The sequence below is a fragment of the Melopsittacus undulatus genome, chromosome 9, assembly GCF_012275295.1.
Source record: "Melopsittacus undulatus isolate bMelUnd1 chromosome 9, bMelUnd1.mat.Z, whole genome shotgun sequence".
Taxonomy (NCBI): domain Eukaryota; kingdom Metazoa; phylum Chordata; class Aves; order Psittaciformes; family Psittaculidae; genus Melopsittacus; species Melopsittacus undulatus.
Genome location: NC_047535.1, coordinates 15,502,528 through 15,529,969, shown reverse-complemented (window position 1 = coordinate 15,529,969; position 27,442 = coordinate 15,502,528). Strand labels below are relative to the sequence as shown.

At 38.0% G+C, this 27,442-nt stretch overlaps 1 protein-coding gene across 1 annotated transcript in view; it reads left to right on the top strand.

Annotated features, from left to right (window-relative positions):
• The first annotated feature begins 9,473 nt into the window (after positions 1-9,473).
• The window catches only part of TLN2 (talin 2), a 100,213-nt gene continuing 82,244 nt past the window's right edge, over positions 9,474-27,442 (top strand). Inside the window, exons 1-6 of the mRNA XM_034065874.1 lie at positions 9,474-9,583; positions 23,058-23,228; positions 23,854-23,951; positions 24,450-24,579; positions 26,000-26,152; positions 27,009-27,151. Of these exons, the coding sequence (XP_033921765.1) occupies positions 23,093-23,228; positions 23,854-23,951; positions 24,450-24,579; positions 26,000-26,152; positions 27,009-27,151 (660 nt within the window). The 5' untranslated portion in view covers positions 9,474-9,583; positions 23,058-23,092. The remainder of the gene's footprint in view (positions 9,584-23,057; positions 23,229-23,853; positions 23,952-24,449; positions 24,580-25,999; positions 26,153-27,008; positions 27,152-27,442) is intronic.

Here is a 27,442-nt window from a genome sequence, read left to right as displayed (position 1 = left end):
GAGTGGAGACAAGCTTAGTGGCTTCTAAGCCAGGGAGGGCTGGACAATCTGTATTACTTCTGATAGAAGAAGTTTCTCAAACTTTAAGTATTAATGATAGGTTTTATGTGTCTAGTGGGTTGGAAGGGCAAGAGATGATGATGAGTATCGGCTCTGCTTTCTTAAATGGATTTCTTGCTGTCATGAATGCCTCCTGTAATACTTTGCTGGGTAAAAAAAAAAAAGGTTAATTAAAATTGTTAAATTTGGTATTTCATTTCATTCTATGAAGAACTTATTTACCCGCAGCAGCCATTTTGGGGTAAAGGGTGCTTATTGGTCATTTTCCCCTCTCTGTTGACTTCTTAATCCTTCACAAATAGTAAGGATTCTAATAAAGCGTGCAGCTGTTTTGTATGGTTGAGCAAGTTAGATGTGATGGAACTAAATGCAGAATTTCTGGGTTTATATTCAGTGTTCTTCTGTTTGCCTCCTGCAGCTAGAAAAGCTTGCTGATTTTCAGGTGGTGCCATGCCTAAAACTGAAAAAATCAGTAGCTGTAACCTGGCTGCAGGAATAATGGTGGCTTTAGCCTCATAATTCAATAACTTTTCCTTTTTTTACAGCAATGCTTGGCTAACAACAGTAAGGGGGGGAAAAAACCCCAAAACATCACTAGCATTTGTAGCAAAACCACTTCAGAGAAATGTAGCTGCAGCTAAATAAAAAAAAAAAAAAAAAGATGGAGGACACTTATGCTAAAAAATACTCAAAATTTTCAGAAAGTCCTGTTGAATTTTGTGTAAACTTTCAGAATTATGGGCTTTATGCACTCATTGTTCCCACTTTACAATACGTTCAGGGTATTAAGAAGGAGGCTCATGCTATAAACAATTCCAGGATTCAGGGCTCTGATTTGCTGACTGAGCTTTAGGGCTCTGACTGCATTCCAGGAAGTGAAGACAATAGAACAAACAAACAGTGATGAGCAATTTTTAGGTTCTCTTTTAGCTCCAATTGGTAAGTAAAAAAATATATGGCTACTTCAGCAGTAACTAACCACTTGAAAAATGATTGTTCTTTCCACAGTTACATTTGTTCAAGGTAGTCTTAAAACGTAAGGTAGTATATTGAATTTTTGTTTTTCTCTGAATCTACAGGATATATTAATTTTTCCACTGTTAAATACTCATATAACTGAAAATCTACTGTTTTAAATGAAGTTTGAATTTTGAAACATGGTATTCTACTCATCGGGTTGCTCTGGTGGTGTATGCAAATGTATTGTTCCGTTGCATTCCTTGATGTAAAATGTTAAGAGAACTGTTCCCTCGCCTGCTTCATTTCCAGTCACATTTCTGATTAACATGAGTAAATAGTCCCTCCTGATAAACTACAGAAAAATGAATTTCTATTTCACCATATTTGGTTTACAGCTTGAAAACAAGCTGATTTTTATTTTTATTCATTTTTTTAAGCAACAGCTCTGTTACAGAACTGCATCAACAGCAGATATCAGAGCAGTTTCCCACTCATTTAAATCACAGTGTTGGTAAATGAACAACATGTGTTGAATTCGAAAACTTATTTGGGGACCTTTGTCAGGTATACCTAGAAGGAAACAATACTGGGATGGTCACTTCGTTCTCTGCTACATCAGGTTTCTGTCCCCTAGAATGTGGTATGTTTTTCAGACATTCACTTTTGATACAAGCCTGGTAAGTGTCAGCCTCAGTTGATGAAAGCTCTGAGTAGAGGTGAAGATGCTTCCAGCTCCAGGAGTACTTGGTGCTTTCAGAATTTGTGGATTCGAAAGGGTTTCTGGTGTGGTTGTTAACAAAGGACTGAAAAGGAAGAAAGCTATCAGTGTTGCAAGTGAATACAACTAGAAATACTTCACAATTGCAAACTGTGAATACTTCACAATTGTATCAACTCGAATTTGAGTTGTGAATTCAAATACTTCACAATTGCATCTGAAGCAAATCTTAAAAAGTTAAAACATGTGCACGTATGAAGCAGTGAGTAGTGGCTTCCAGAAAATAAGGTAGCTGATGAATTTATGAGCTGTACTGAACAGGATTTTGGCATGTTACTGTAATACAAATACTTCCATGATGGATAAATCCCTTACACACTGCTGCCCAAGGGAATGCATTAGATATGCTGACATTCTGTTACACTGAATTTGCTTTTATCCTGACCTTAGATTTTAGCAGAAAATCCACAAGATGCAGGCTGGTGGCACACCTTTTCATTAAATTTAATTGCACATTCTTTATGCATTACTGGAGATTTGGGAGGTGTTGAAAATGAGTGTTTATTAAGGGTCTAAATTTCAAAGTAACTATCTACTATAATGTTGATTTTAATGGAGGTGCAGATGATCCATTAGATGCTAAAATGATTGTCCTAATGCAAACTGCATTTACTCTAGGCTGCAGTAAATCTGTTAACCTGCAGTTAATAGTTGTGTTGGCAGAGAGCTGATGCTGGTTGGAAGCCCACTGAAGGGAAAAAAAAAAAGCTTTTCTGACCAACAAGAAATAATATCCTATGATGAACAGATTCTATTGGAAATGTTTTTGCCAACTTTGGTTGGTTAAAAAGTGCAGGAATTCTGTTGTTGCTCTAGGCTTTTCTCCAGGAGGCATTCCGTGCTATGTAGCTTTGTACTTCTGTAATTTTATTCTTTAACTTCCTGGTCTTTTAGATTGTTACAAAAACTAGTTTCAAATTTGGATGGCTTTTGGGGATGAGAATTTGATCTGAATTTTATGATTGCACTAAGAGAGTGCTCCAAGAGATCCAAAAGTGAGATAAAAGCCTTCCATAACTAGTCTGCACACAGAGAACATACACAGGCCTTAGCTAACAGCAGGATCTTGGCCATCTTCTTTTTCTCCAAACATACTAATGTGCCAGAAAAAAAAAGTGAACAATCTTGTAAACTTTGAAGTACTTGACAAAAAAGTGGTGTTTATTTCACAGCACTGTAGGGGCTGGGGGAGGAATGGAGAAGTTTCAATCTTTTTGGTGTTCAGACTGATTTTCCCATCCTCATGAGCTGAGTATTAAACCTGTATACTATACTAGCTTTTGTTTAAATTAAAGCCTAAGAAATGGTCCTAAGAATCCTATGGAAAATAAGAAAACCAGGTGTAAAATACAGAGCCTAAACCCACCCAACCAGCAAGTCCACCTCCTCAAAACAACCAAAATCTTGAAATAAAGTTTCTGTCATCTTTTAAAAATTGCTAATTCCATTTTTACTTTTCTGCAATCATACTCTCAGCAGGGGTTTCACTGTGAAGGGAAACTGCCTGGAGAGGCTTGTGCTGCACCGTTTTCTACTAAGTTATTCCATGCAGAGACTGTAACTGTAGAAAAGCACAGTTAATTTCAAAATAGAGACCTTTGAGAGGTCAATGTTATTGTTTAATTTATATTAATACCTGGATTTGTGCTGCAAGTGGTTTCTTCTTGACTAGACCTGTATAAAAGTCTTGTTCATTTATTATGAGCTTTTAACTGTAATTTGGAAGCCTGGATTGAATTTTTTCTTGAACTTAAACCTGTTCTTTTTGGCAAGGCAAATGCTGACTCCCAAAGAGAAAATGGAACTTACCACCTTCTGAATTGCTTCCTTTCCAGTGTGTTGATAGAAGGTACTTTAAAACTAGGAATTAATGGACTGTAAGTAAGTAACTTGTTTGTATCTTTCATTACAGACCTGGTTACTGGAAGCGTTCCACATGGTCAAGCAGTACTTTCAGACAAGCTTAATTCCTATTAAATGAAGTTTAATTTTGAGGTAAGGATTTGTTTGATTTTCTTTGTTACACATATAATGACACAAAACCTCCTACAGTAATTAAAAACTTCTGTCTGCTGCCTGCATAGATTAGTGTAATATTTTCTTTAGAGCATGCTTAAAATGTATTCACCAGAGCTGCGTGAGAGGAGAAATCAAGCTGAAAAATACATGTGATGCATGAATATTGAAGTTCCAAGTAAACACTGCAATTAACAGCCAGGAGATTAACCTGGCCATTACAGCTATTGACTATTTTTAAATGGTTTCCAGGGAGACCGGAGAATATGATCCCATAATAAATGAGTTCTCTAAGCCTCAGGAAAAAGGGCCATGCCTTTCATTGGTATGAGAACAAATAGCTGAGAAGATGACTTAATTTTGTTTCATCTTAATACATGTAAGAGAGATGGCAAAAAGAACAAGGAAAAACCATTACTGGAAAAACTTCACAAATACATTACCATTTCTATACCATAATGCTTTGAGAAGAGAATACCTCAAAGTGGCAAGACTTTGGGCAAAATGGTGATAAATCTTGCTCCACATTCTTAATTTGTTGAAGTTATTTTGACCTTGTACACATTACTGTTCTAAATGTGTCTCTGGCTTTGACTGCTCATCTGGAAATGGTGCTTGTAATACTAAAAGGTCACTAATGGAATTTTGTCTTGCTATTCTTCGTGCTTGAAAAATGTCTTTAGTGAACTTTCAAAGCATACTATAATTAAAGCAGCATGTCAGTTTATATCAGATATGTCTAAGGACAAGTTTAAATGAAATAAAATCACTAAAAAGTAGTTATTTAGGATACACATTTCATAATAGGTGCAAATCTTGAGAAGGTTAGGTGGCTAGCAACACTGTTTTGTTCTTGTTATACAGTTAGGGCTAAATATTTATAGAACATTCTTATAATCAAGCCTCTCAGGAAAAACTTGTAAGTATTGTATTTTTAGGACTTCACACTGCATTAAGTCCTCTTTTGCAATGTCTTTGATTTCCTCATCTCACTGATGCTGCTCTCAGATCACTGTTATCATTTGTGGTATCAAATAGCTTGGCTAAAGGTCTTCATTAGCTTTTGATTTTAGAGATTTTATAAAAAGTATAATCTCTTTGTGTAGTTAGACTGAATTCAGTAGTATGGCTGTTCAACTGATGGGGCTGGATTGGTGACAACTACTAATCAAAGGAAACAGGTGCTTCTGGGAATATTGCTGGTTTCTTAACTGTGAAATGATAATTTCCCCAGGAAACATTTTGAATTCATTCATGCTGGCCTGATGCAGGAATGAATCACAAAGATTTCTCTCTGTCAGCAGCATGTTAGTGCTGCTGGCTGTTGTGTAGGTAAGTGTATGGTTGGAAAATTAAACTTGTACTCAAGAAGAGGTCACGCCAGCGACTTCTTCATGTGGCATCTTGTTAACTGATGGAACAACAGCCTGTAGTAGCAGAAAGTAACCATAGTCACTAGTGGAATCAGTGCCAGTGAAGAACATGAATAGTAAGGAATGTTTCAAGCCCTTTTCCTGCATACACTGGAAGGAAAACAAAAGCTGGAATTTATGCAAATTCTTTCAGTTGGTTTTAAATGTTATGTGGTTGTCATTGCAGAGGTCCCACTCATTTGAAGACTTTTTGAGAGTTAATGGCATGTGTTTACTTGGAATTTGCTAAGACGGATTAGCCAAGGAAGCTGGCTTTCGCCTGGTTGTCATGATTCAGTGGGTTTTCTGCATCAAATAGTTCAGATATTAGGACATGAGAAACTTCATGTTGAAGAAAACTTGCCCTTATACAGGTTTGATAGGGTGGCTCTCTTGTCAATATAGAATGAATCTGGAAATCTACCTGGAATGTTATTCTGGAGTACATTGGTTAGCAGTTCTCTGAGAAGAACACTGGTCTTTACAAGGAATAGGTGGGGAAGCAGAGTCTCTCTGGGGGAAGATGATCTAGGCAAATCAATGGCAGCATCCAAATCTTCCCTGCACAGTGTCCTAAACCCTAAACAGGGAGTTTCTTTCAAGTTTTGTTAATAGTTTTACTTAAACTTTGAAGCTGCACTTAAAGCAACTGTTTTAGTATCCATTCCACAAGAAACAGCACTGCAGTGAATAGCTGGGACACAACACATGGTAAGCAAGTAGGAAACTGCAGTAAGACTGAGATTCCGGCCAAAGCTGGATAGATTCCTGATTTTAATAGCTGTCTGCTTGGTGATTTTCCACATTAAATTTCAGTACTTTGGTGCTTTCTTCACCCTCATTTTGAATGAAGTGTATGTTTTACACCATGAAAAGAGGATGCAAATTGAACTTGGAACTGTGAAAGAATCTATTTGATGTTTTAATACAAAATATGGAGTGCATTGGGCAATAGTGGTGTAGGGTCAGGCTGTAGTAGGCTGGAAAAGTGTTACACAAGCAAATATTTCACTCCTGTCTTGCCTAGTTGTTGCAGAAAGTACATCTAAGAGGGAAATGATTTGAGTTGCACAATCAAATAAAATATACAGAATAGAAGGACTCTTCCCTATAAGGGGACATTTCTGTAAGAGTGATGTGGAAGATTGAAAAAGGAGGTCAGTTAAACTCATGTTTATGGATATGAATTCTAGTGTAGGTTAAAATCGTGTAGCACTGGGTGAATGATGTACATCATTCAGGTACATAGTAAAAGATTCAGCACAATGCTTTATTCTAAATACGCTTAGATAAATAACTTGTTAAACGCAGTGATTCGTGGTCAATGGGGCAGAAGCTAGCTGGAGGTCTGTGACTAGTAGAGTCCCTCAGGGGTCGGTGCTGGGACCAGTGCTGTTTAATATTTTCATCAACGACCTGGATGAGGGAACCAAGTGTACCCTCAGCAAGTTCGCTGATGACACTAAACTGGGAGGAGTGGCTGACACACCAGAAGGCTGTGTTGCCATTCAGCGAGACCTGGACAGGCTGGAGAGTTGGGCAGGGAGAAACTTGATGAAATTCAACAAGGGCAAGTGTAGAGTCTTGCATCTGGGGAAGAACAACCCCATGTACCAGTACAGGTTGGGGGTTGACCTGCTGGAAAGGAGTGAAGGGGAAAGGGACCTGGGGGTCCTGGTGGATAGGAGGATGACCATGAGCCAGCAATGTGCCCTTGTGGCCAAGAAGGCAAATGGCATCCTAGGGTGCATTAGAAAGGGTGTGGTTAGTAGGGCAAGAGAGGTTCTCCTCCCCCTCTACTCTGCCTTGGTGAGGCCGCATCTGGAATATTGCATCCAGTTCTGGGCCCCTCAGTTCAAGAAGGACAGGGAATTGCTTGAAAGAGTCCAGTGCAGAGCCACAAAGATGGTGAAGGGAGTGGAACACCTCCCTTATGAGGAGAGGCTGAGGGAGCTGGGTCTCTTTAGCTTGGAGGAGACTGAGGGGTGACCTCATCAGTGTTTACAAATATGTAAAGGGTGGGTGTCAGGATGATGGAGCTAGGCTTTTTTCAGTGATATCCAGTGATAGGACAAGGGGCAGTGGGTGTAAACTGGAGCATAGGAGGTTCCATGTTAACATCAGGAAGAACTTCTTTACTGTAAGAGTGACAGAGCACTGGAACAGGTTGCCCAGGGAGGTTGTGGAGTCTCCTCTGTTGGAGATATTCAAGGCCTGCCTGGACAAGTTCCTCTGTGATGTACTGTAGGTTACCCTGCTCTTGCAGGGGGGTTGGACTAGATGATCTTTTGAGGTCCCTTCCAACCCTCGGGATTCTGTGATTCATGGTGTTTCTTCTGTTAACTGTGTTCAAGTCCTGCCCTGCCCCTCCAAAATAAAACAGTGAAATGATGCCACTACTACCAGCTATTATACTGAAGTTCTGTTTCAAACTTTTCCATTGAGTATTTTCTCTGTACCCTTCTGCTGCTAGTCCATGGATAGATTTACTTCAGATTTTTGATATATTGCATTATTAATCAGTCTGTAAATATATAATTCAGTATGAGCAACCAAGTGAGCATTCTGTTGTAACTGGAGTTGATGAACGATGCTGAGGTTGCAGTAACTGTAAGAAGGATATATTTTAAATGCTCAGTGCATGTTGTTGAGGTCTTAAATTTACAGCTAAAGCAGTCAGCCATTAAATCGGTGATAACAGTAGAGGGAGGAAGAGAAGGAGGAGGTCTTTGACCTTGAGTGTGCTCATTGCACTGGACAATGTATTAGGGAATTGCAAATTCCCTTCAATCCCTTTTCAACTTTCTCAATGATATGCAATGCTGAAAAGCCTTGATGATTTTTAGGGATGTATATGTGCACATGGTTGTGTCATACATGCACACACAAATATGCTGTATTTATGTAACATTAGTATGTTCGTATGCATACACCTAAACACAGAAATAGTATATCAAAGCCAAGTGGTACTTCTAAAATTGAGACTTGGTATATTATTAAACATGTTATTTACAGTGTCAGTCACTTTAGAACCTTTCTGCTAGCATGTATGTTTTTTTAAAAATAAGCCGAGTTCTTTGATAGTTCGATTATGACTATGTTATGTGTTTTTACAGTTGTGGTTTATTTGTTACCTTTCAGGTGGTAACAGGTACCAAAATAGTTTAAATTTCTGTATTAAGTACTGGTATAATGTTTTGTTCATTTATATTGTCCTTTGTTGCTGCTACAGAAATAGCGTGCTTTGCACTGTATGCTGAAGAGGATAACTTTGATGAGATCAGATAAAGATGGATATGGATTTCTATTTAGAAGTACACATCTGCTTGTGTTTTTATTGTATAAAGTTAGGGGGATAATGTTATAACGTATTCCAGTTTTAAATAAGGTTTATAACTGTTGAATTTTCACAAGGTTAATAGCAGTTTGGATTTAGGGATTCTGTCGAGTTTATTGTTCCTTTATGCCAGGAATTGTTTTCAAAACTCATGTAAACACTTAAACAAAAACAAACAGAAAATTTAATGTATGACATCAGGACCTTTGTGAACAGTCTTCTGTTTCTCAGAAGTGCTGGTTCCAGGGAAGGCGTGTTTGCTAGGGGGCAAATTGAACCTACATCTCATGAAAAACAGAATTCCATGATTCTATAGCTACTTCGAGCTGGAGAGAATTTTCACAGTGATAGAAAGAATGAATGCTCCCTGTACAGCTGTCCCCTGTGTTGATATTTATCCAAATCTTCTTTTATTTTGTGTTTTATCTTTCTTGGATTTGATTCCGGAAGTGCCTGAAACTCACTGTGGAAGTCAGCAGTAAAAATGGAAGTTTTGGCACAGGAGTGAGAGCTGGGAACACGCTAGCAAGTACATGAAAATCAATTTGGCAGTATGATTGTTGTCTGCAGAAATGAATGCTGAGCTGTCCTCTGAAGCCCAGAAATGAGAGACATGAGTTGTAATATACTGGGGAGAAAAAGAGATGTTGAGCAGTTGGGTTTAGGTCTTTTCAATAACTTACTATAAAGTCATTTTGTTGAGGTTTTTTTTTTCCTTAAAGGGTATGGTCTGGGGAAGAAGTATTTTCAGACTATATATTTAGAGCCATTGGTGAATCTGTGAAATTTCCAAGTGGGAAATCTTGTTGCCCTACTTGTTCTAGCCTTCCTTACCTTTTTTTAATGGAAAATCTCTTTGCAGGTAGAAACCCTACAGGGAGAATAAGGCAATGTCTGTTCCTGATTTAGCTCAGTTGTTTGAATTGCAGAAAAACTTCAAACACTCGTGACTATGTTTTGGGATATTCCTCTGATTCTCACCTGAAGAGCCATTAATTTAGTCTTGGAGAGGGCTGCTTGGTAAGTATCTCCTAGGTAGCCAAAATGATAACTGTCAAAGGCTGATCCCAAAAGAGCCCCTAACTGGAACCTATGTCATGTCTTTAGGTAGGCATAGTACCTGTAGTTGTAAACTACATCTCAGGTTGATTTCCCTTTTGCTGCTTGCTGTAATCAACATGAGCATTGACAGTGACAGGTTATTTTTTCCTACCTGCGCTTAAAAAATAATATCTCTTTTTTTATTGCCCTCGTCTTTTTGTGTACATGGCAAAGGGTGGTGATATGATCTTCCATATATAGCACATATCTAGTATATTCCTGCTCTGTGCAAGTAATGCATTTTAGGACACTTACAAGAGCTAATAGCTACAAGATGCAAGAAACATCCAGTCTTTTAGGTACAGCTTGAAATAGGCTTTGCTAAGAAAGATAATGAAACATCTGAATTCAGGCTTAACCAGTTGAAGTCTGTCGAGTTGAGCTTTCCAGTAAGACACTGCCAGAGTCTTTCTGAGCGCATTTGATGTAGGAGGAGGCTTGACCTTAGGTTAACACACAGTTGGCAGTGTGCTAGGCTATGTGTAATCTAATTGACATGTGATGATTGTGCACTGTTACACTCTGATAAAAGTTTAGTGTTTTATGAGCTCTTCCTTTGTTGTAGGAGTAGCAGCTGCTTTGGAATTCGGTCCTGGTCTTTTCATAGATTTAGGTTTTTCTCAAGCTTAAGCCTGTTCAGAAGTTTTCATAAGGTGCACACTAACTTGTAATTTCCTTCCTTATCCAGTAGTTGTGAGATGTTTACCTTGAGGGTATGGAGTGCTCTTAAAGCTGGAGTGAGATGAATGCTGTGGAGCTTGCTTGAAACATTCACTCTAACGTTTCATGCTCTGTTCACGGTTTGTGGCTGTGACTGAGATGTTGATTTGACAGGGGCAAATGAACTGTTCTTGCTCAGCTTTTCTGTTCTCATTAGTGTTAGTGATTCTGGTAGTACCTGAGCCTTCTGCAGCCTGTTGGTATAGGGCTTATTTTTTCCCCTCTCTATGTGTTTTACTCAGAGTTCTTTTGACAAGCTGTTCCCTGTTTCTTCTGCTGTGTTTAGATTTGAAATATTAAAGATGCATCATTTTGAGTTGTAGACTTTGTGTAAATTGTTGCGTATACTTTCCCAGCATTTGCCAGGGTATGATGATATTATCACAGTTCTATGTGATCACCTATCTATTGAGGGATGTCTATGGAATTAGTATTGCTGTCTTTGACATACAAATATTTTGTTGATTCTTACTGTAAACCTTAACTCTGTGGCGTGAAAATTGATGAAGAATGATCATTTATGGAGAAATTGTGTTAATCTCATCTTGATTCCAGATTGTGATTCCTTGTTAGCAAAAACTGTCTGGATGTTACTACAGTAGATGGGATTGAGACCAGAGTATTTACATACAGGTAGAAACATATCTGAATTAATTATAATTTAGATTATCTAATCACTTTAGAGAAGGGATTAGCTTTGAGTTTTCAAGAAGTACTGTTAGGCAAAAATATGCCAAAGTGTTCAGTATAGTAAACAACATGATGCTGATAAAAACCCCTATTTGTCTTGATCTGGATTTCCTTTATTTCCTCTTTTTTTTGTACTTATTTTCTTGAAATCTGATTTAGACTGATTGCTGTAGGGGAATGAGAATCATAGCTCAGGTTTTGAAAAACACTTGACATGCCACAGGTATTCTAATTGACCTTAAGCAAAATATGCAGTGACGTGGCTTCTGACATCCTACACTTTGTGTCAAGAATGAGGTCAGCAACCTGTGGGCTAATTCCAGTGGACACAGCTAAGTAAAGCAAATGTTGGAGAAATGCCATTAGTGAATTGTTCTGGTGGACTTGCTTGACTGTTTGATCCCAGACAACAACCTACCTTTCATTGAGCTTCCAGCAAGCAATATTGAAAGGTGCAGAGAGGAATCTCATGTAATAGCTTACGTTATTCACTTGATGTCTTTTGAAGCTTGTTTTTGCAAGTGTTTCTTTGGCCACTCCTTTCCAGTGAATTGTCATGTACCTTTTTTATCAAAGACTCCATGCTATGACTTCTGTCTAAGGCCCCTTCAATAACATCTTATGCAGAAAAAAGTTGCATTGGGTTGAGTCAGGTATCACCATTCTTGTCTAATTGTTTTTGCAGGTAGCAATTCATGTTAAATTTCAGCACTGGTAACACTGTGTAAATGATACCAAAAGCGTGTCTCCAAGTCTGAGAAGTATCTGTGGGAAGCACCTAGTGGCTCTTTTCCATTTTGACTCCAGGCCCATAACCATATGTTCTGTGGTTCACATTAGGAATCCAATAGGGAATTATTTTGCTTTCAACGAATTCTGTTAAAAGTACTGCTGCCAGCTTGGTTTTTAGATTGATGTTGACTCTCTTGCAGTTTTTACCTTCAGGCTTTTTTTTGTCTTACCCTAATTTGGGTGTAGTGTCACCTGGGTGATTTTGCTTATGTTTTCCGTTGTTCTGGGCTTCATTTTGTTTCAAGGAGAGATGTCCGTGGTGGCAGCAGAGTTCTAGTTATACAAGTTTAAGTCTAAAATGGCTGATACTTTTTGGAAAAATATATAACAATGTTATATATGGCAATGATACTGATGTTAGTCACAGTAAGAGGATCCTAAATAATACAGAAAAAAATAACTCCATAAAATGTTACATGTACAGGTCAAAGAATCAAATACCTACAGCTTTAAAAACATTAGTAGTTTAATACTTTCTTAGTTGAATGTACCATATGGCACCTTATATGCTTTCTAATAATGTCTGATTCTTCATTATAATTTTATTTAGTCTTGTATTAGTGTGTAGTAACTTCTTGAATGACCATATCATATTTACCTTGGAGATTTTGCCTTTACTGCACACAGTTACCTATTTTTTAGTTTCTATGTATTGGCTTCTCATAGTGGGCTATCAGCAAAATACACTTTGCTTTACTCTTCAACCAATGTTTATTATTGTAACTGTAATAATAATGTTATAATGTTTTAATTGATGTAATGTTTTAGTATTATAAAAACTGTCTATGACCTCTGCAAAAGGCACATAATGACAGGAGTTAACAAGAATACAGGAAGCATCAGTACCTGGTATTTATACAGATATAGTATATTATGGAAGTCAGTGTTAGGTTGCGTGCTGAGCATTTGGGATGGGCAGTTTGTACTGATAGGACAAGTTCTGGACTTATCTTGGTGGGATAGGCAGACAAAGCTTTCAGTATCCCCTTAGCTGCCTTTTGATTTGATTTGGTTTGGTTTGGGTTGTTTTATTTTTAATCACAGTCTTAGGACAAACAACACTGTAGAGATTAATATTTTCCATGATAGTGATTATTCCTGACAAACTCCTGAAGGAGCTTATACTGAAGGTTTAAATAAAAGTGGTAGCTCAAGCACTTGGATTTATGTTGAACCATACGGCTCTAAAGTGCACTTCATCTTTCCGTGTATGGTTGTTTTAAAATAGGATGAATTTTGGTGCATTCCATGTGCTTGAACAGAGAAAATCTGAGCTAGCTTGCCTGAAGAGAAGCTATGATTTTCTGTCTGAGACCTGCCTTGCCGTGCTTTGCTTAATATAAATGACAATCAATCTCTAAGGTTTCACTAAATGACCAAGCACTTTACTAAGCATCCAGTTTCTGAATGTGCCTGCAAGAACTAATGGTTTTCCAAGTCAGGAATTCATCTGACTTCATCCTCAGTTTGTGAAGATTCTGGACAAGCAGATGAGGTTCATTGTGCAGATGATGGTTTAGTGGTCAGTTCTGTGGACTACCAGTTCTGTGTAGTACTCCTACAGGTTCTTCGGGGCTTGCTTAAATAGTGGAGTGCTAACTTGCTAGACTACAGCTGCATTCGTTCAAATAACATTTTATAAAGGTTTACTTTTTTTCTGCCTCACTTTCTATTTCAGTGAACTGTTTCAAATTATTGGATTAACTGATTATTGAGATAGTTCAAAACCAGTTTCAGAGCCTGTTAAGTCTACCATTTCAGATCAAATCTGTGAGAGCTATTCTATATAAACCCTATAACAGGACTGGCAAAAAGCAATTTTACTCAAGCTTTACTAATTTTCTTGTTCTATTTGTCTACCCCATCTAATTCTGGATGATAATGCTGATTAAAATTATCAATATGGATTTATTTCAGTGATTCCAGTAACTTAGTGGATGCTATTTTATTCAGTAGTTCAGCCTCAAATAGCAGTTTAGCTAATAAACAAAGGAGGTGATTTATAAAACTGATAAGAAACTAGAGCAAACCATTAGTTGCCTTTATGTTCCCTAAGGCAGGTAATCAAATAGAGTATGTATAAAGTAACTATTAATGGCTCTTCTCCTTAAATAAAAGGATCAGAAAATTCCAGGGCAGAGTGAGGTGATGATCAGGAGAGTGGGAGAAAAACAGAAGAAGAATTCTTGTATGATTTGCTATTTCATATTATCTAGAACTTAGCGATACTGTTTCTATCCCTGAAGAAAAAGATTACTTGATTTTCTTTTGAATAAGCAGAGTATATTACGGTGCAAAACTCATGAAGTATTGTAAATGCTGCCTATGCATGTCACTTTAAAAGCAAAATAAAGGAAATGCAGAGTCATCTTTATAGCACAGCAGGTGAGCCCAAGAGAGTATCCTAATGTGTCCTTTCATGACAAAATTAACAACTCTGAGTGGTTTATTACATCCTACTTTGGGGTGGTTGCCAGGAATGGCAGGCAGAGTTCAGAACTTTGAGTGGTGGCTTTGAATTAATTCTGTCAAGAAAAGCATTGAAGTTAGTGTGCTCCAAGGTTGAAAACCTAGACATAAAAGCTTAAAAATTGTCCTTCAAAAGGTTACGGCATTTCAGCAGTTGAAAATAGCATGAATATGCAGAACTGTGCAAGCCTGCATTTAACAGCCCACTTGATAGTTCATCCTATTACTGCTGTGTGTTTTAGAATCTGTGGGTGAAATGCTTTAAATACTCAAATCTGCTACTTTGGAAAACCAGCTTTGTATCAGCTTAACTCTTCCAGAAAAGAAAAGAAAGAATTTTAAATCTGTCTATTCTTCTCAACCTATAATTAGTTGATGTGCCCTTAAATTACTGGAAATCAGAAAATATATGTGAAGCTGTGTAAGTATATATCCCAGTGTAAGCAACTGCAGCTCTTGTGATGGGTCTAGATAAACCTTGCAAGCAGTTCTCTTCAGTTTAAAATGGAAAACAAGCCCCTCAAAAAAAGCAAGCAAACCCAAAACCAACATCACCACCAAACAACCCCATCAAAACAAGCAACCAACCCCCCAATCAACCAATGCTCCCCCAACAACAAAAACCCCAAACTCCACCAAAGAAAAAGGTTTTCTGTATCTCAGATGCTGTTTTAATTATACTCCTAGAATCTGTGAACATCTTTATTGCCATCCTCCCAAGTGCTTTCCTAAAAGTGCTCACCTCCACAATGGAAATGCTTCATTTGGAGAGGAACCTAGCAAAAGGATGTAGATTCACTTCTGATTTCTACAGAAACTCATGTTTCCTGTTTTCAGCTTTTTCCTGCAGTGTTCTTGCAAAATAAGAACAAAAGCCTGGAAGACCTCTTCAGAGTTCTGTCATTGACTGCAATATTGGAGACTCCTGCTCCTGAGGCTAATGACTTCTATGCTACAAGTAGTTCCAGTTGAGCTCTTTGCTTCTGTTATCTAAAAGCTGTTCCAGCTCTATCTGGAACAATGAGATTCCTCTTGTAGTCCCGTGTAATTAATACTTCCTTCTGAAGATACGTTCAAGCAAGTTAGTTTGCAAATACGTATTTTGACTTAATAAGCAAGCTGCAGTTGAATTGCTAATAAGCTGACTGTCCTATAAACCATTCCTAATTACACTCAAATATTTTGGTCTCTTGCATAACTGTGCTTGAGGGTACTTCCTTGCTGGGCTCTTAGCAAAATAGCTGCTGTTTCTGTACAACTATAATGTGTGAACTGAGAATGGCAAGATAAATGCTTACGATTAAAGCCTGCTTTCACAGTAGCCATTGAAAGCTTGCCCTAGTTCACCTTCATTTAACTGTGTTTTTCAAGAGTTTTGTTTCTAAGATTCAGTATTGCATGCTACAGATATATGTTGTGTATTTTTCCTGAGCTTCTTGAAGGTTTTAACTGTAAGCTTGCTTATGAGATGTGTGGTGTACATATACAGGCATTGAGATGGGGTAGGACTTTTCCTGGGGCAGAGGTCTTTTATTTTAATTGTCCATGCACATTTAGAAACAGAGAACAAACAATGGCTTATGCTGTACAGTGTGAGTTCCTTGTGTTATAACTGAGGGAATGAATGATTATACTTTTTTTGCTTACTTGTTCAAGCTTCAAGAGTTCTGACTAGCCACCCCAGACAGCATGTGGTGCCTGAGGTTGTTAGGCTACTTGGTCTCCCCAAAGCTGGTATCTTTGTACCCACTGCCCATTTAGAATATCAACTTGTAGTCTAGTGGGTTACTGCTCCTGCCTTTCTCTTTGGTCTAATTAGGTAGAAATGTGGGGTGTCTTTCCTTTCTGATCACCACAGGAGTATGTACTGCTCCCTTCTAAGCATACTGACAAGACACAACTTCCAGCCCAGTGTTTACAAGTGTGATATTTGCATGTGGGTGAACGTGATCCCCAAAGCACTTCTCTACAGCATTCAGTAATATGGCAATGTATCTGACCAGTGATGACATCTTCACTGTGTTGTCCATCAAGAAGTTGATGATTAAGGCCTTGCAATGGTATATGGACATGTGTTTCAGGCATAGAACCCACAGATGATGGTTCAGCTCCTATGCAGTGTTCTGGTGGCAAACCAGCCTTGTGTTCTAAGAAAGCCTTACTAATAGCAGCCCTTAAACCCCTTACATGTTTATATATAAACTATAAATGACCTACAAAATGACAGCAGTGCAGTACTAAAAAGAGGCCTATTTTCCTTGGAGAGAGGCAGTGTGACCTTTTATATAAACACATAAGATGCCAACAACAGCAAAGACCAAGTAGTTGAAGTGCCATTAAGAGTTCGTAGTAAAATGTGTTGTTACCATCCATGCTTGTGCCATCACTGGCCCACTTGCCTGCTTTTGACCAGTAACACTTATATTTGCATTGATGATTTTGGAAATACATGTACCTGCCAGTAAAACTGCATTTGTATTTTTGAGTGTCCTTTGCTTAAGGATTTTTTACCAGCCACCTTTAGTGGACTCACTAAACAAGTATTAGATGTGCTGCAGTAGAATTAGACATTCAAACATTGTGAACAACAGAAAATGTAATGTGTCCTGTTTTGCTGGTGTACTGTGCCAGTAGGTAGGTGGTGGGAGGACTGAAGACAGTAGAGAACTTCTGTCCCACTGGATTTTCTTACAAGGTTAATCAAGTATTAGAAATCTGTAGGCTTGCCTATACTAGCATGTACACATGCAGGCTTTTAGACTGTGACAGTCTCATGACCTAGATTTGTGTTTGTTCAAGCAAACTGCTCAAGCTTGAGTGAACCAGTTAAGAAATATCTCCAGGGAGACAGACCTCTACTAAATCATGGCAGAGCTTTGCTTTTAACTAGCACTGGCAGTGGCAACTCTCATTTAGCTGGGTGGGCGTAGTCCATATTTGACAGTGCCAGTGTTAGCTGTTCCACATTTGCCTAGTTTAGAAATGCAGATATTTTTGGTTTGTGTTTTACTTAGCGCACTCTTTTTGCAACAGTGTGAAATGGAAGACAACAAATTGTTCATATCCTCAGCATTTAGCAGTGATAATATTAAGCTGAGATTTTGCAGTTTCTGTTGGCTTAGCAGTGTAGTTCAAAATATGCAGATAAAGTCAAGGTCCCATTGGTTGTCAGACACCACAGACATTAGGACAGGAATGGTATAAATCAAACCAATATAAACTAAGAGTATGTGAATGATTAGGGAGGTCAGTGTTCACTAACAGGTCTCTCCTCTAAAACCCATTTTCCCCATGTATCTGGTTGAGCCATTCTTCTGCTGGTATGTTGTATGCTTTTAGCTTGATGATAGTTGTTTCCTGTCAGAATTATATGATGAAAACTTCTGTACGTGTCAGTATCTGGGGACACAGCCTTTTACCCTTAGTTATGTGTCTCTTGAGAGTCCTTGTAAAATGCTTGTCAAGACAACTCTGCTCTCCCTTGCCTTAGTCTATCTCTCTGTACAGCAGCTGATGAGCTATTGTAACATCAGTGCCACCTTCCTAGTCTATCAGATTTGGGCTATCAGGTACAATTTAGTTTCTTGGGGAATTTATGCGGAATTTCTGTAATTGTCATTTTATTATGCTAGCTAATCTGAGCAAGGTATTGTGGGACAGAGACATGATCTGTATATTACATGAGACTCACATCCATAGTACTGATTTGACCTGTAAACGTTTAAAGTAGAGCAGAATTGGATCCCTCACAGATTCGTCACTCATTTAATGAGCCTGACGAAAATCATACAAACTTTCTAACCAGAGCAAGTCTGAACTTGATCTTGTATGACCAGTATGGGTCATTTTGTTTACCACTGGTTTGGTTCCCTGTAGTTAATAGTTGCAATATATGGTTTGCACTAGGAGCTCTGAGTAAAGAGCGCTTGTAACCATGCAGCTTTTACTCATGCTTACAATTGGGTTTCCCTTAACCCTACTACACCACTAGTTTGGCTTTACTGAAGTGTGGGGTTAATTTCCACCACTTTAACTGAAGTTTCAGACGCTGTGTTCTGGTTTTGTTGCTTACTGACTTTACAGTGTAGTTACTCCAATAGCTGCAGCATATTGGTATTGCCTCAATTCAAATGCTGGCTATGTTGGCTTGTGCTACAGGATGCCATGCTTCTGCTGACCAGAGCATGGGGCCATGAATCACCCTTGAATGTTTATCTGGAAAGGTTTCCTGCTGACTCTGCAGTCTCTCAATATGAGACAGCCAAGCTACATAGAAGAAGGAAGCTGGAGAGTAAATCCAAACAGATTATATTAATTTCTTACTGTGGTAGCACAGAGTGTAGAAATTATCATTAGGAGGGATGAAGGAAGAGGTGCAGTAGGATATGAGGAAATTAGTATGTTACTCAGCTCTGGGAGTCCTGCTAGGTGTTGGATAGTTCTGGTTTGCTCCTCTCAAATGACACCAGGAGGAAAAGAAGTTTTAAATGAACTGCCAGTGGAAATTAAGGGTGGATATGCTTTGACATCAGCTTGCTTTCTGCTATTTTGAGGACATTTCTCAAACAAATACATCTAAGTTTTTGTTTGATTTATTAGTTTATGACTTGCTGTCCATAGTTACTTTTGTTTTCTGGCTTATTTTACATCAAATTAATAGAAAGGCGTTTTACAGCTTTATTTCGTGTCGGGGGAAATAAAATGTTCAGAGCTATAAATATTTATAACTATTTCATAGAATCGTAGAAGAATTTCAGCAAAGAATGTTTTTTCTATTTAATGTTCAAACTGTCCCACTGAAAATACCTACTTTGCAAGGGATAGAGTGGTGTTTAGATTTGTGGATACTGGTTCCTAGCATTCCAGAAAGTTCATTTCAATGAAGAGAAATGGTTAAAGAAAAATAGTTTACCTATCTGTTGATTTATATCTGCTTTGAAGTCTATACCTGTTGTAATTTAACAACAAAATTTTAACAATTTAGCATCCTAGCTCTAGTTGTTCTGAGGAGGTATGTGTGCAGGGAATATTTGGGAAGAATACAGTAACCTGGGCTGGGAACTGAAGTAAGGCTGTGTCCATGGAAGTGCAGGTGCCTGCTGCAAGCTTTATCCTCCCAACATACAGTAACCAGAGGCTATGGTGACCCAGCTAGCCAGTGACCATTCTTTGCCGTGCATTGCTCCTGTACCTCTCCTGGAGAGTCCTAGTCCCTCAGATGTTCTGGCAAATCCTCTGTATAATCTCTCCATAACCCAGTTCTGTCAAAAAGTGAGGGAAAGAGTCTTCAAAAATGCAATGGCAAACACACACACAAAGTGTCAGAATTGGTTGAGAGAGTGATTATGTGAACAGAAACACTGGCAGCTGTGAGAGGGACTGTTAACTCCTGGAGCTGAAGGGGAGTTGGTTGCTGTCTGGTTATTCTGTTAGAGTGACTTTAATTTAAAGAACCTAAATATTGCCTGGTTCTTATGTCTTTCTTATCAGCACTTTATAGTATTTTGGGGTTTTTGCCTTTGAACTATTTTTGCTTGTTTACTTTGTTGGTATGCTATCTCTGTGGGCACACAGAGCCCTGCTCATTTTGATTCAGGCACTGGTCATAATCTTGTTTTGTTGGGATTTCCCAGAACCTGAGCACTGTGATGGCTCATCTTGAGGCCTTGATGTACACACTGTGATACATACCTGGAGGCATTGGGTTCTCTCACTGACGATCTGTCACATTTTAAAAGCTCAGAGCTGTTGTTACATCTCTCAAACCTGTCAGATCCATAATTTATTACTTCAGTCTCCAGCCTGGCAAGCATAGATCAGTCACAGCCTGATTTAGAAATTCTCTACTTCATTACTCACAGAGCATTAGACTTCATGCCAGGCAAACCATTCCTTCCAAATACTCTTAATTTCCTGAAACCCTTTGACTTTTGGCCAGCCATTCCAGAGACAGTGATTTTGGGGAGCAGAGTCTATTACCTGCACAGAGAAATATTTAAATATGTGAGTCAATGTATGGAAGATAAAGGGAATGTGGGAGATAATTTCCCTGCGTTTTTCTCTGTGATCTCAGCACTTTTTCTTTACCAAGCTCTTAGTCCTTTTGAGAAAAACCAGCTGTCCTATTTTGGCTGTTACCCAGGAGATGGAAACTGCCTGTCCTGGTTATTACTGAAGGCTAAGTGGGCAGGTTTAGAGCCTGAGGGTAATCTTGAGACAAATGGAAACCTTTTTCTGAAGTTTGATAATACAGTGTTGGAGGAAGCTGATAATTCATGGGCTCTTTTCATAAGCTTTTTCTAATAAAGCATCCTTTGGTGTCTCTGAAATCAAAAGCACTGAGTTGAAGGAGACCAGATCACCAATATATTTAGGTCCTTCCTTCTTTAAGGAGTTGAATTTGACCCTGAAAAACAGGAGGGGCATTATGGGGGTCACAGTGACAAGTTTCTAACTTTTAAAATTGTGTTAAAGATGTTAAATTGTTGTGTCTGTTTATGTAGGGCAGGGAAAAAAGATTCTTTTGCAGAATGGAAGGCCTAGGTTGAGAACTTGTGTGGGTAGAGAAGAACCACCCAAAATGCAGACATAGTACAATGTGTACAGTAAAAATTGAGCAGCTTCCCTGTAGACGTTGTGGACTCCATTGGAATGGAGCTTTGCCAGAATGGATCAAATGAGCATCTGGCAAGGACAGACACTGATGTCACTTTATGTCATTTCTCTTCTGAAGTGGGGTAGAAAATAGAGGAGATAGGGAGTTTAGAGTGTTGCGTTGTAATGGCCCTGCTCTAACACAGACCAGACAGAAGACAGAGCCCAGACTGCGGCTCACTTTACCACACTGGAAGCCGGGTTCCAGAGGTCATCTCTGAATTACAGCAGCCTACTGAGCAACTTGATCAGTCTGTGTTCCAAGCTGATCTGTCTCTTTTCCAGCTGTTAGTGTGTCACGGCGTTTTAACAGTGCATGTGAATATAATTACTCTTCCTGGGACCGTTCTGGATGGTGAAAAATTGTTCTGATCTGTGGTTTCTAAGGGTATTTCAGATTTGGGGATGTTCTGAGGTTTGCTTATGTGTAAGTAAGAACTGAACTGAATTATGGTAAATCTCTGTGGAAATACTGCAGAGATATATTTTCTTTATCTTGTATTTACTTTGTGCTGCTGCTGCTATACTGAACCATTACTTCTGAAATGAAAACATCTTTTGGATAGATCTTAGGAACTAGTTTTTGGTGGTAGGGTGAGATCTTCACTTACTTGTCAGATCTCTGCTTAGGATGATTGGTTCAAAATACAGATTGTTTTTTTACCAGATAATGACAGATTAGAAGAACACTGAGGTGTGTAGGTTAATGTTTCGTATATGTTTTTTAGGTTTTTCACGCCTTTTCCTTTGTCAGATAGCATTTCATACTGGTAGTGAGTAGTCTTGGAAGTACTAAAAGATCTGAAGGAGGATTATATGCTTTTGAGAGGCAGATGGATGGGCTCCCCAAAAACATGGAGGCAGCATAACACCTTAGAGACAAAGCTGCTCCTAAAGATTATCATACAGAAATGGCTTAGCTCTGTCTATGCTGTGGAAAAGGGCTGCAGTCATTGAGCTCAGTGTATTGACCAAATGTAAACTGTGTTTCCTTCATATTTCTCAAAGTAATTTTGCCAAACTGAGTATCTGAACAGTAAAAAGATGCACAGCTGGGGTTTAAATTTTTGTTGAACTACTGGAATTTCTCCTATTCAAATTATCATCATCATCAGTAGTCCACAGAATCCCATGTCTTCCTATTGAAAAACACACATCCATGAATTTATGCAGACAGGATTTGGGTAATCTGGTAGATTCTGTGTTTGTGCAGCAAGGACTTCAGTACTGAAGAGTTCTTGGAGATCACTGTGGAAAGTCTAATGATGGAAGAGTAGTTTGGTGTGTTATGACAGCAAGGGAAGACACTTGAGACACAAAACCAGACTATCTACAAAATGAAACAAAACAAAATGCATCTGTAGCTTCCTGTTTCTGTAGACAAATGCTGTCAAATTCAGTGAAGTTTCTGAAATAGAACTGAAAGGAAAAATAGCTTATTCTTGAAGCTCTGGGTAGCTGGGCAACAGGTTAAAAACATCTAGCAGATATATGTGGATACTTGGAAAAAAAACACAATGCAGTTTTACATGTTTAAGAATCTTCAGTAAGAAGTTACATACTAAGAAAATCACCAAGCTCTGTCCAGCCTGGCCTTGCATGTCCAGCCAGGAATATGGCAGCTGCAGCTTATTTGGGCAACCTCTGCCAGTGTCTCACCACTTCTTTAAGTTAATCTAAGCTGCTAGTTACCATCTAATCTAAATGGTCTAATAAAAAAGTATGGCAAGAGAAAAATAGTTTTCTGTCAGTAGTAAATATGTTGACAATATATCCTGTATGTGTATTGTTTTCCTGTGCACTATTTTGGTATACCTCAGACAAACCTTTACTTATGTGCACACAAGCTTCAAGCAAATTCATCACAAGATGAATTTCCAGTGTACCAAGAAAAACCCATGGTTTGGATAGTTTCTAGCTTGATGATGCTAATGAAACTTCATGTAGAACTGCATTTGAATAGATATAATTCTTCTGAACTAAATTCAAATATTTTTAATGAAAAGTTGACTGTATTAAAGCATGAAGTGGAAACCTCTAAGCAATAATGCTGTTACTGTTTTCTCAGATACTTTAGTAGGAACTTAGAAGTGACTTGGCACCATGGTAGCTCTTTCCTTGAAGATCTGTGTCCGCCACTGCAATGTAGTGAAGACGATGCAGTTTGAACCATCCACTGCAGTGTATGATGCCTGTAGAGTTATTCGTGAACGAGTGCCAGAGGCTCAAACAGGGCAAGGTGAGTTCCTGTATTTGTCCTTAGTAAATTCATTGGCTGGATTGAAAGTAAACAGAGACCTGTTTGGGGTTTTTTGCACCATTCTGTTCCACTATTAATCTTTCAGGCTGGGCAATTTGTTTTATTTTGTTGGTTGGTTGTTTTTTTTTTTTGGTGTGTGTGTGTAGTTTTGTGATTTTGGGGGTGTGTTTGGTGTTTTTCCAAACATAAGTCATGGAGTGAAAGGCACAAAGTGCGAATAGATTTGTAAGTGATAGAAGATAGCTGCATCCTTTTTCTTCCTTCTGTTCTGACAGTTTTTTCTATGAAGAGTGCTTTCTAAAGCTATGTTCATGGCAATGCTCTCTAGGAAAGTCAGCGCTGGCTTATTGTGCCTCAGCAAAGGAAGCAACAGCACGGATTACAAAAGAATGGCTAGACATCTCCAAACTGTGCAAAGGGAAATGTTTGAAATAAGTTAATAACTAAAAGCATCACCAAGCTGTGCATACCATATTCACAATGCTGCTACATGTTGAGTTTAATCCTGATTTAAGCTTTAAGCTTAACCCTGGTGCTGAATAACCTTGAATAAAATCATGTTGACTTTATTAGATTTGATGATTCTGTCTCCTCTGTTCCACAGCCTCTGACTATGGATTGTTCTTATCGGATGAAGATCCTCGAAAAGGTATATGGCTGGAGGCTGGACGAACGCTGGATTATTACATGCTGAGAAATGGGGTATGGTGCAAGTCTGTTGCTTCTTTCATCAGCAGGTTGTTAGAAAACTTGTTTCCCAAGGAGCAAGAAGAATACTTAAGAGTTTGGAGGTGTAGGAATGACCTTTAATGCAAGGTCACCTCAGATATAAAGGGTAGACTTCATCAATACTAAATATGATGAGATCATACTTGCTTACATTATGGCCAGCTTGCTTACAACCAAAAGGGATTGCTATCCTTTTTAAATGCTAAATGAGCTTTTGCAGCACAAACGCACTTTGGTCTGTCCTCCCCTGTTTACGTTTTGGTCTAGCCAGCTAGGACAAGCTCTTAAAAATTACATTTGCAGAACTAAAACACTTCTCAAGTTAGTTACATAAGTAAGTTAGCCTATACTATAATAAAGGAAAAATGCAGCTTGGAGGGGTTGGGAAACAAATCATGGTTTAGGCATCTAGGTGAGTTGGCTTCTGGTGGCTTCCAAAAGCATTTAGAAACAGTATTGTTTACTTTCTAGGATATACTGGAGTACAAAAAAAAGCAGAGACCTCAGAAAATACGTATGTTGGATGGTTCAGTGAAAACAGTCATGGTGGATGATTCTAAAACAGTTGGTGAACTGCTGGTTACCATTTGCAGCAGGATAGGTAAGATTCTTGAAGCCACCGGCTTAAGAAGTTTTTTTCAGCTGTATTTGCATTTTGATTTTAATGATGTGATATGTATTACTGACTAGAAATTACTGGCAAATATGTTAAAATATTTAAATTTGTTATCAGTTAAAATTTACCAAACACATCTCTGGTAACTGTTCTCTAGGTTTTATGAAAGTCTGTAGAGTTAGCTTATATCCTTAAACTTCAATATCTAGCAGGTAAAGGCACAAAGTTATCTAAAAGTATAGCTATAATGTTTTTACTGTATGTTACATTTACATACACTTTCATGCTTAGAGAATTAGATTTATACTTCATTTCAATGTGATAGAATATAAAATACTGTTCACCTTGAAATATACCTAAACTTAAGGATCTATGTTGTTATGATTTAGGGTTGATAACAGCATAATTTGTAAAACAACATCTGGAAGCCTTCCAGAGCAGCTGGTCAGAAATGTGTCATATTGGTTATACTCTGTATTTACCTAAACAGAGACATTTTGGAAAACTAATTCATATTTAACTATAAACATGCATGCAGCATGGATTAGCTTAAATCACCTTAAACCATGCTTAATTCTCATTTGGAATTAAAGTGGACTTAATTTGATTTAGATTAATTTGCTTGGAAAGTGAATTAAGCTAAATTTAAATTCATCTATTTCAATTTTGTTTAAGTGTTTCTATGTTGAATTCCATTGTGCTGTGACTACTTCACTTAAGAAATTAGTTTGACTTATTTTCATGAATGTGATCATGTAGGTGAGCTTTTAATTTGCTTTGCTGTGTAATGTAAACATGCTTTACCAAGCAATGGAAAAAGCCGAAGCAGAACAAAGAAATGAGAGCAACTTAGCATGCATGCTAAATGCTGTCAACTGGTTTTTGATTCAGTTTCATGTAAAATTAATGGGAGGAGTTGAGTTTTAAAAGCCATATATTTCACATTTCTATTTTTCAGTCTGTTCTGCACATTTCTTCTACACATGGTGGGCAAGCTGAAATGACGCAGTTCTCAGGAAGCAGTTGTAGGCATCCATGCAAGGAAATTTACTATGGCGTGTCCCCATTTTGGAATTCATTGCTTTTTTAAATTCCATCATGTTCTTAAGCTGGCAGCTTCTCTTGGTAGATGACTAAAAACCCCTTAATTACTTTCCAAAAGTGGAAAATGCAACATATGATGAAGGAATTATGTATTTTAAGGATAATGCCGGATACTGGTGTCTTGAATGCAGAAGTTGTTAATTATTCTTGGGATCTCATACTCCATACACTTCCAGCATTCCATCTGCTATATTTTACTGTACCTGAAATGAACCATGAACAATAGAGAAGAATAATTCACGTGTCCTAAAATATATGAAATTTTTATTGTTACAAGTACTGGATTTATTTATGATTCCAGGAATAACAAATTATGAGGAATATTCCTTAATCCAGGAGAGCATTGAAGAAAAAAAAGAGGAGAGTACAGGAACACTTAAGAAAGACAGGACGTTGTTGAGAGATGAAAGAAAAATGGAAAAATTGAAAGCAAAGCTTCATACAGATGATGATTGTAAGTCATGGATTCCAGGGTAATTCTTCAATTAATATCTTTCTACAGTTCAGTGCAAGAAAACCATACAGGAATACATTTTTAGATTCTTCAGTGTGTCTCAGTTGATCCCTACCTGTATTTTTGCACCCTTTTATATACAGTGTCATTAGTTTTAAAAATAGGTAGATTAAGAAGTTGTTGCATCTAATTGTAGGAGTTGGCAGGTCTTTTGAAGTGCCTTTTGTTACTTTTTTGGTTCTAACCTAAGTCTGAAGGGTCATTTCTGTAATGACCATTTGTTCCTCTTCAATAAAGTGGGATATTTAAGTATCGATGCTTGTTGAAAGCCATCAAAAGGGAGTTGTGTCTTTGAAGGTACGAATTTTTACTGTAAATGGAGCTTGCCAAAGAACTAAGACACTATTGGATTAACTGTGACTAGCAGGAAGATGTTTCAAAATTGCAGTCAGGGTTAAGAAAAGAAACATAGCAATTTGGATGTTTCAAAATTGCAATCAGGGATAAGAAAAGAAACAGAGCAGTTTGGTTTAGGGGGAAAATATGGTAAACTTTCCAGTAACTTTGCAATGAAGCTTTGAAGATCTAAATATAGTATTGAAAGGTTGCTATAGTTGTTTCTTCAACAATATTAATGGTGTTTTATGCCATAGTAAATTCTTGTTTCTCAGCAGTGCATTCTTCAGTTTTCTTTTGTAGCCACCTTCAACCCCAATAATTAGAAACAGAAGTGAAAGGAACATTTTTTTTTGCAGTGTTTTCCCCTCTAGTGAAAACAACGATTTTCACATGATTTTCACATCAGCTTTTAACACTGGCTACACTTTAACTGTGTGCATGTCTGGTTCTGTTACAGTAAATTGGCTGGATCATAGCCGAACATTTAGAGAACAAGGGGTTGATGAAAATGAAACACTACTCTTGAGGCGAAAGTTCTTTTACTCAGACCAGAACGTAGATTCAAGAGATCCTGTTCAGCTTAATTTGCTCTATGTTCAGGTACAGTATGTGGACCAGAAGCAAGGGCTCTGTCTTGTCTGAGGAAATCTGTGTTGGTTAATTACAAACATTTTGTTGCTGAAATACTTCATCTTCTAGAATTCCAGTTCTGGATGTGCTTTAGAGAGAAATAAACACAACACTCCAACAAGAATACACGGTAGTCCAGAGGCTTTGCTGATTTTTTTTTTTTTAATCAAATAGTTTCAACCCAATAAGGGCTCAACCAAATATCCACTGACTTTCGCATCCTGTTTCCTTAAAAGTAGTGAATGTCTAAGTCATTCTTTT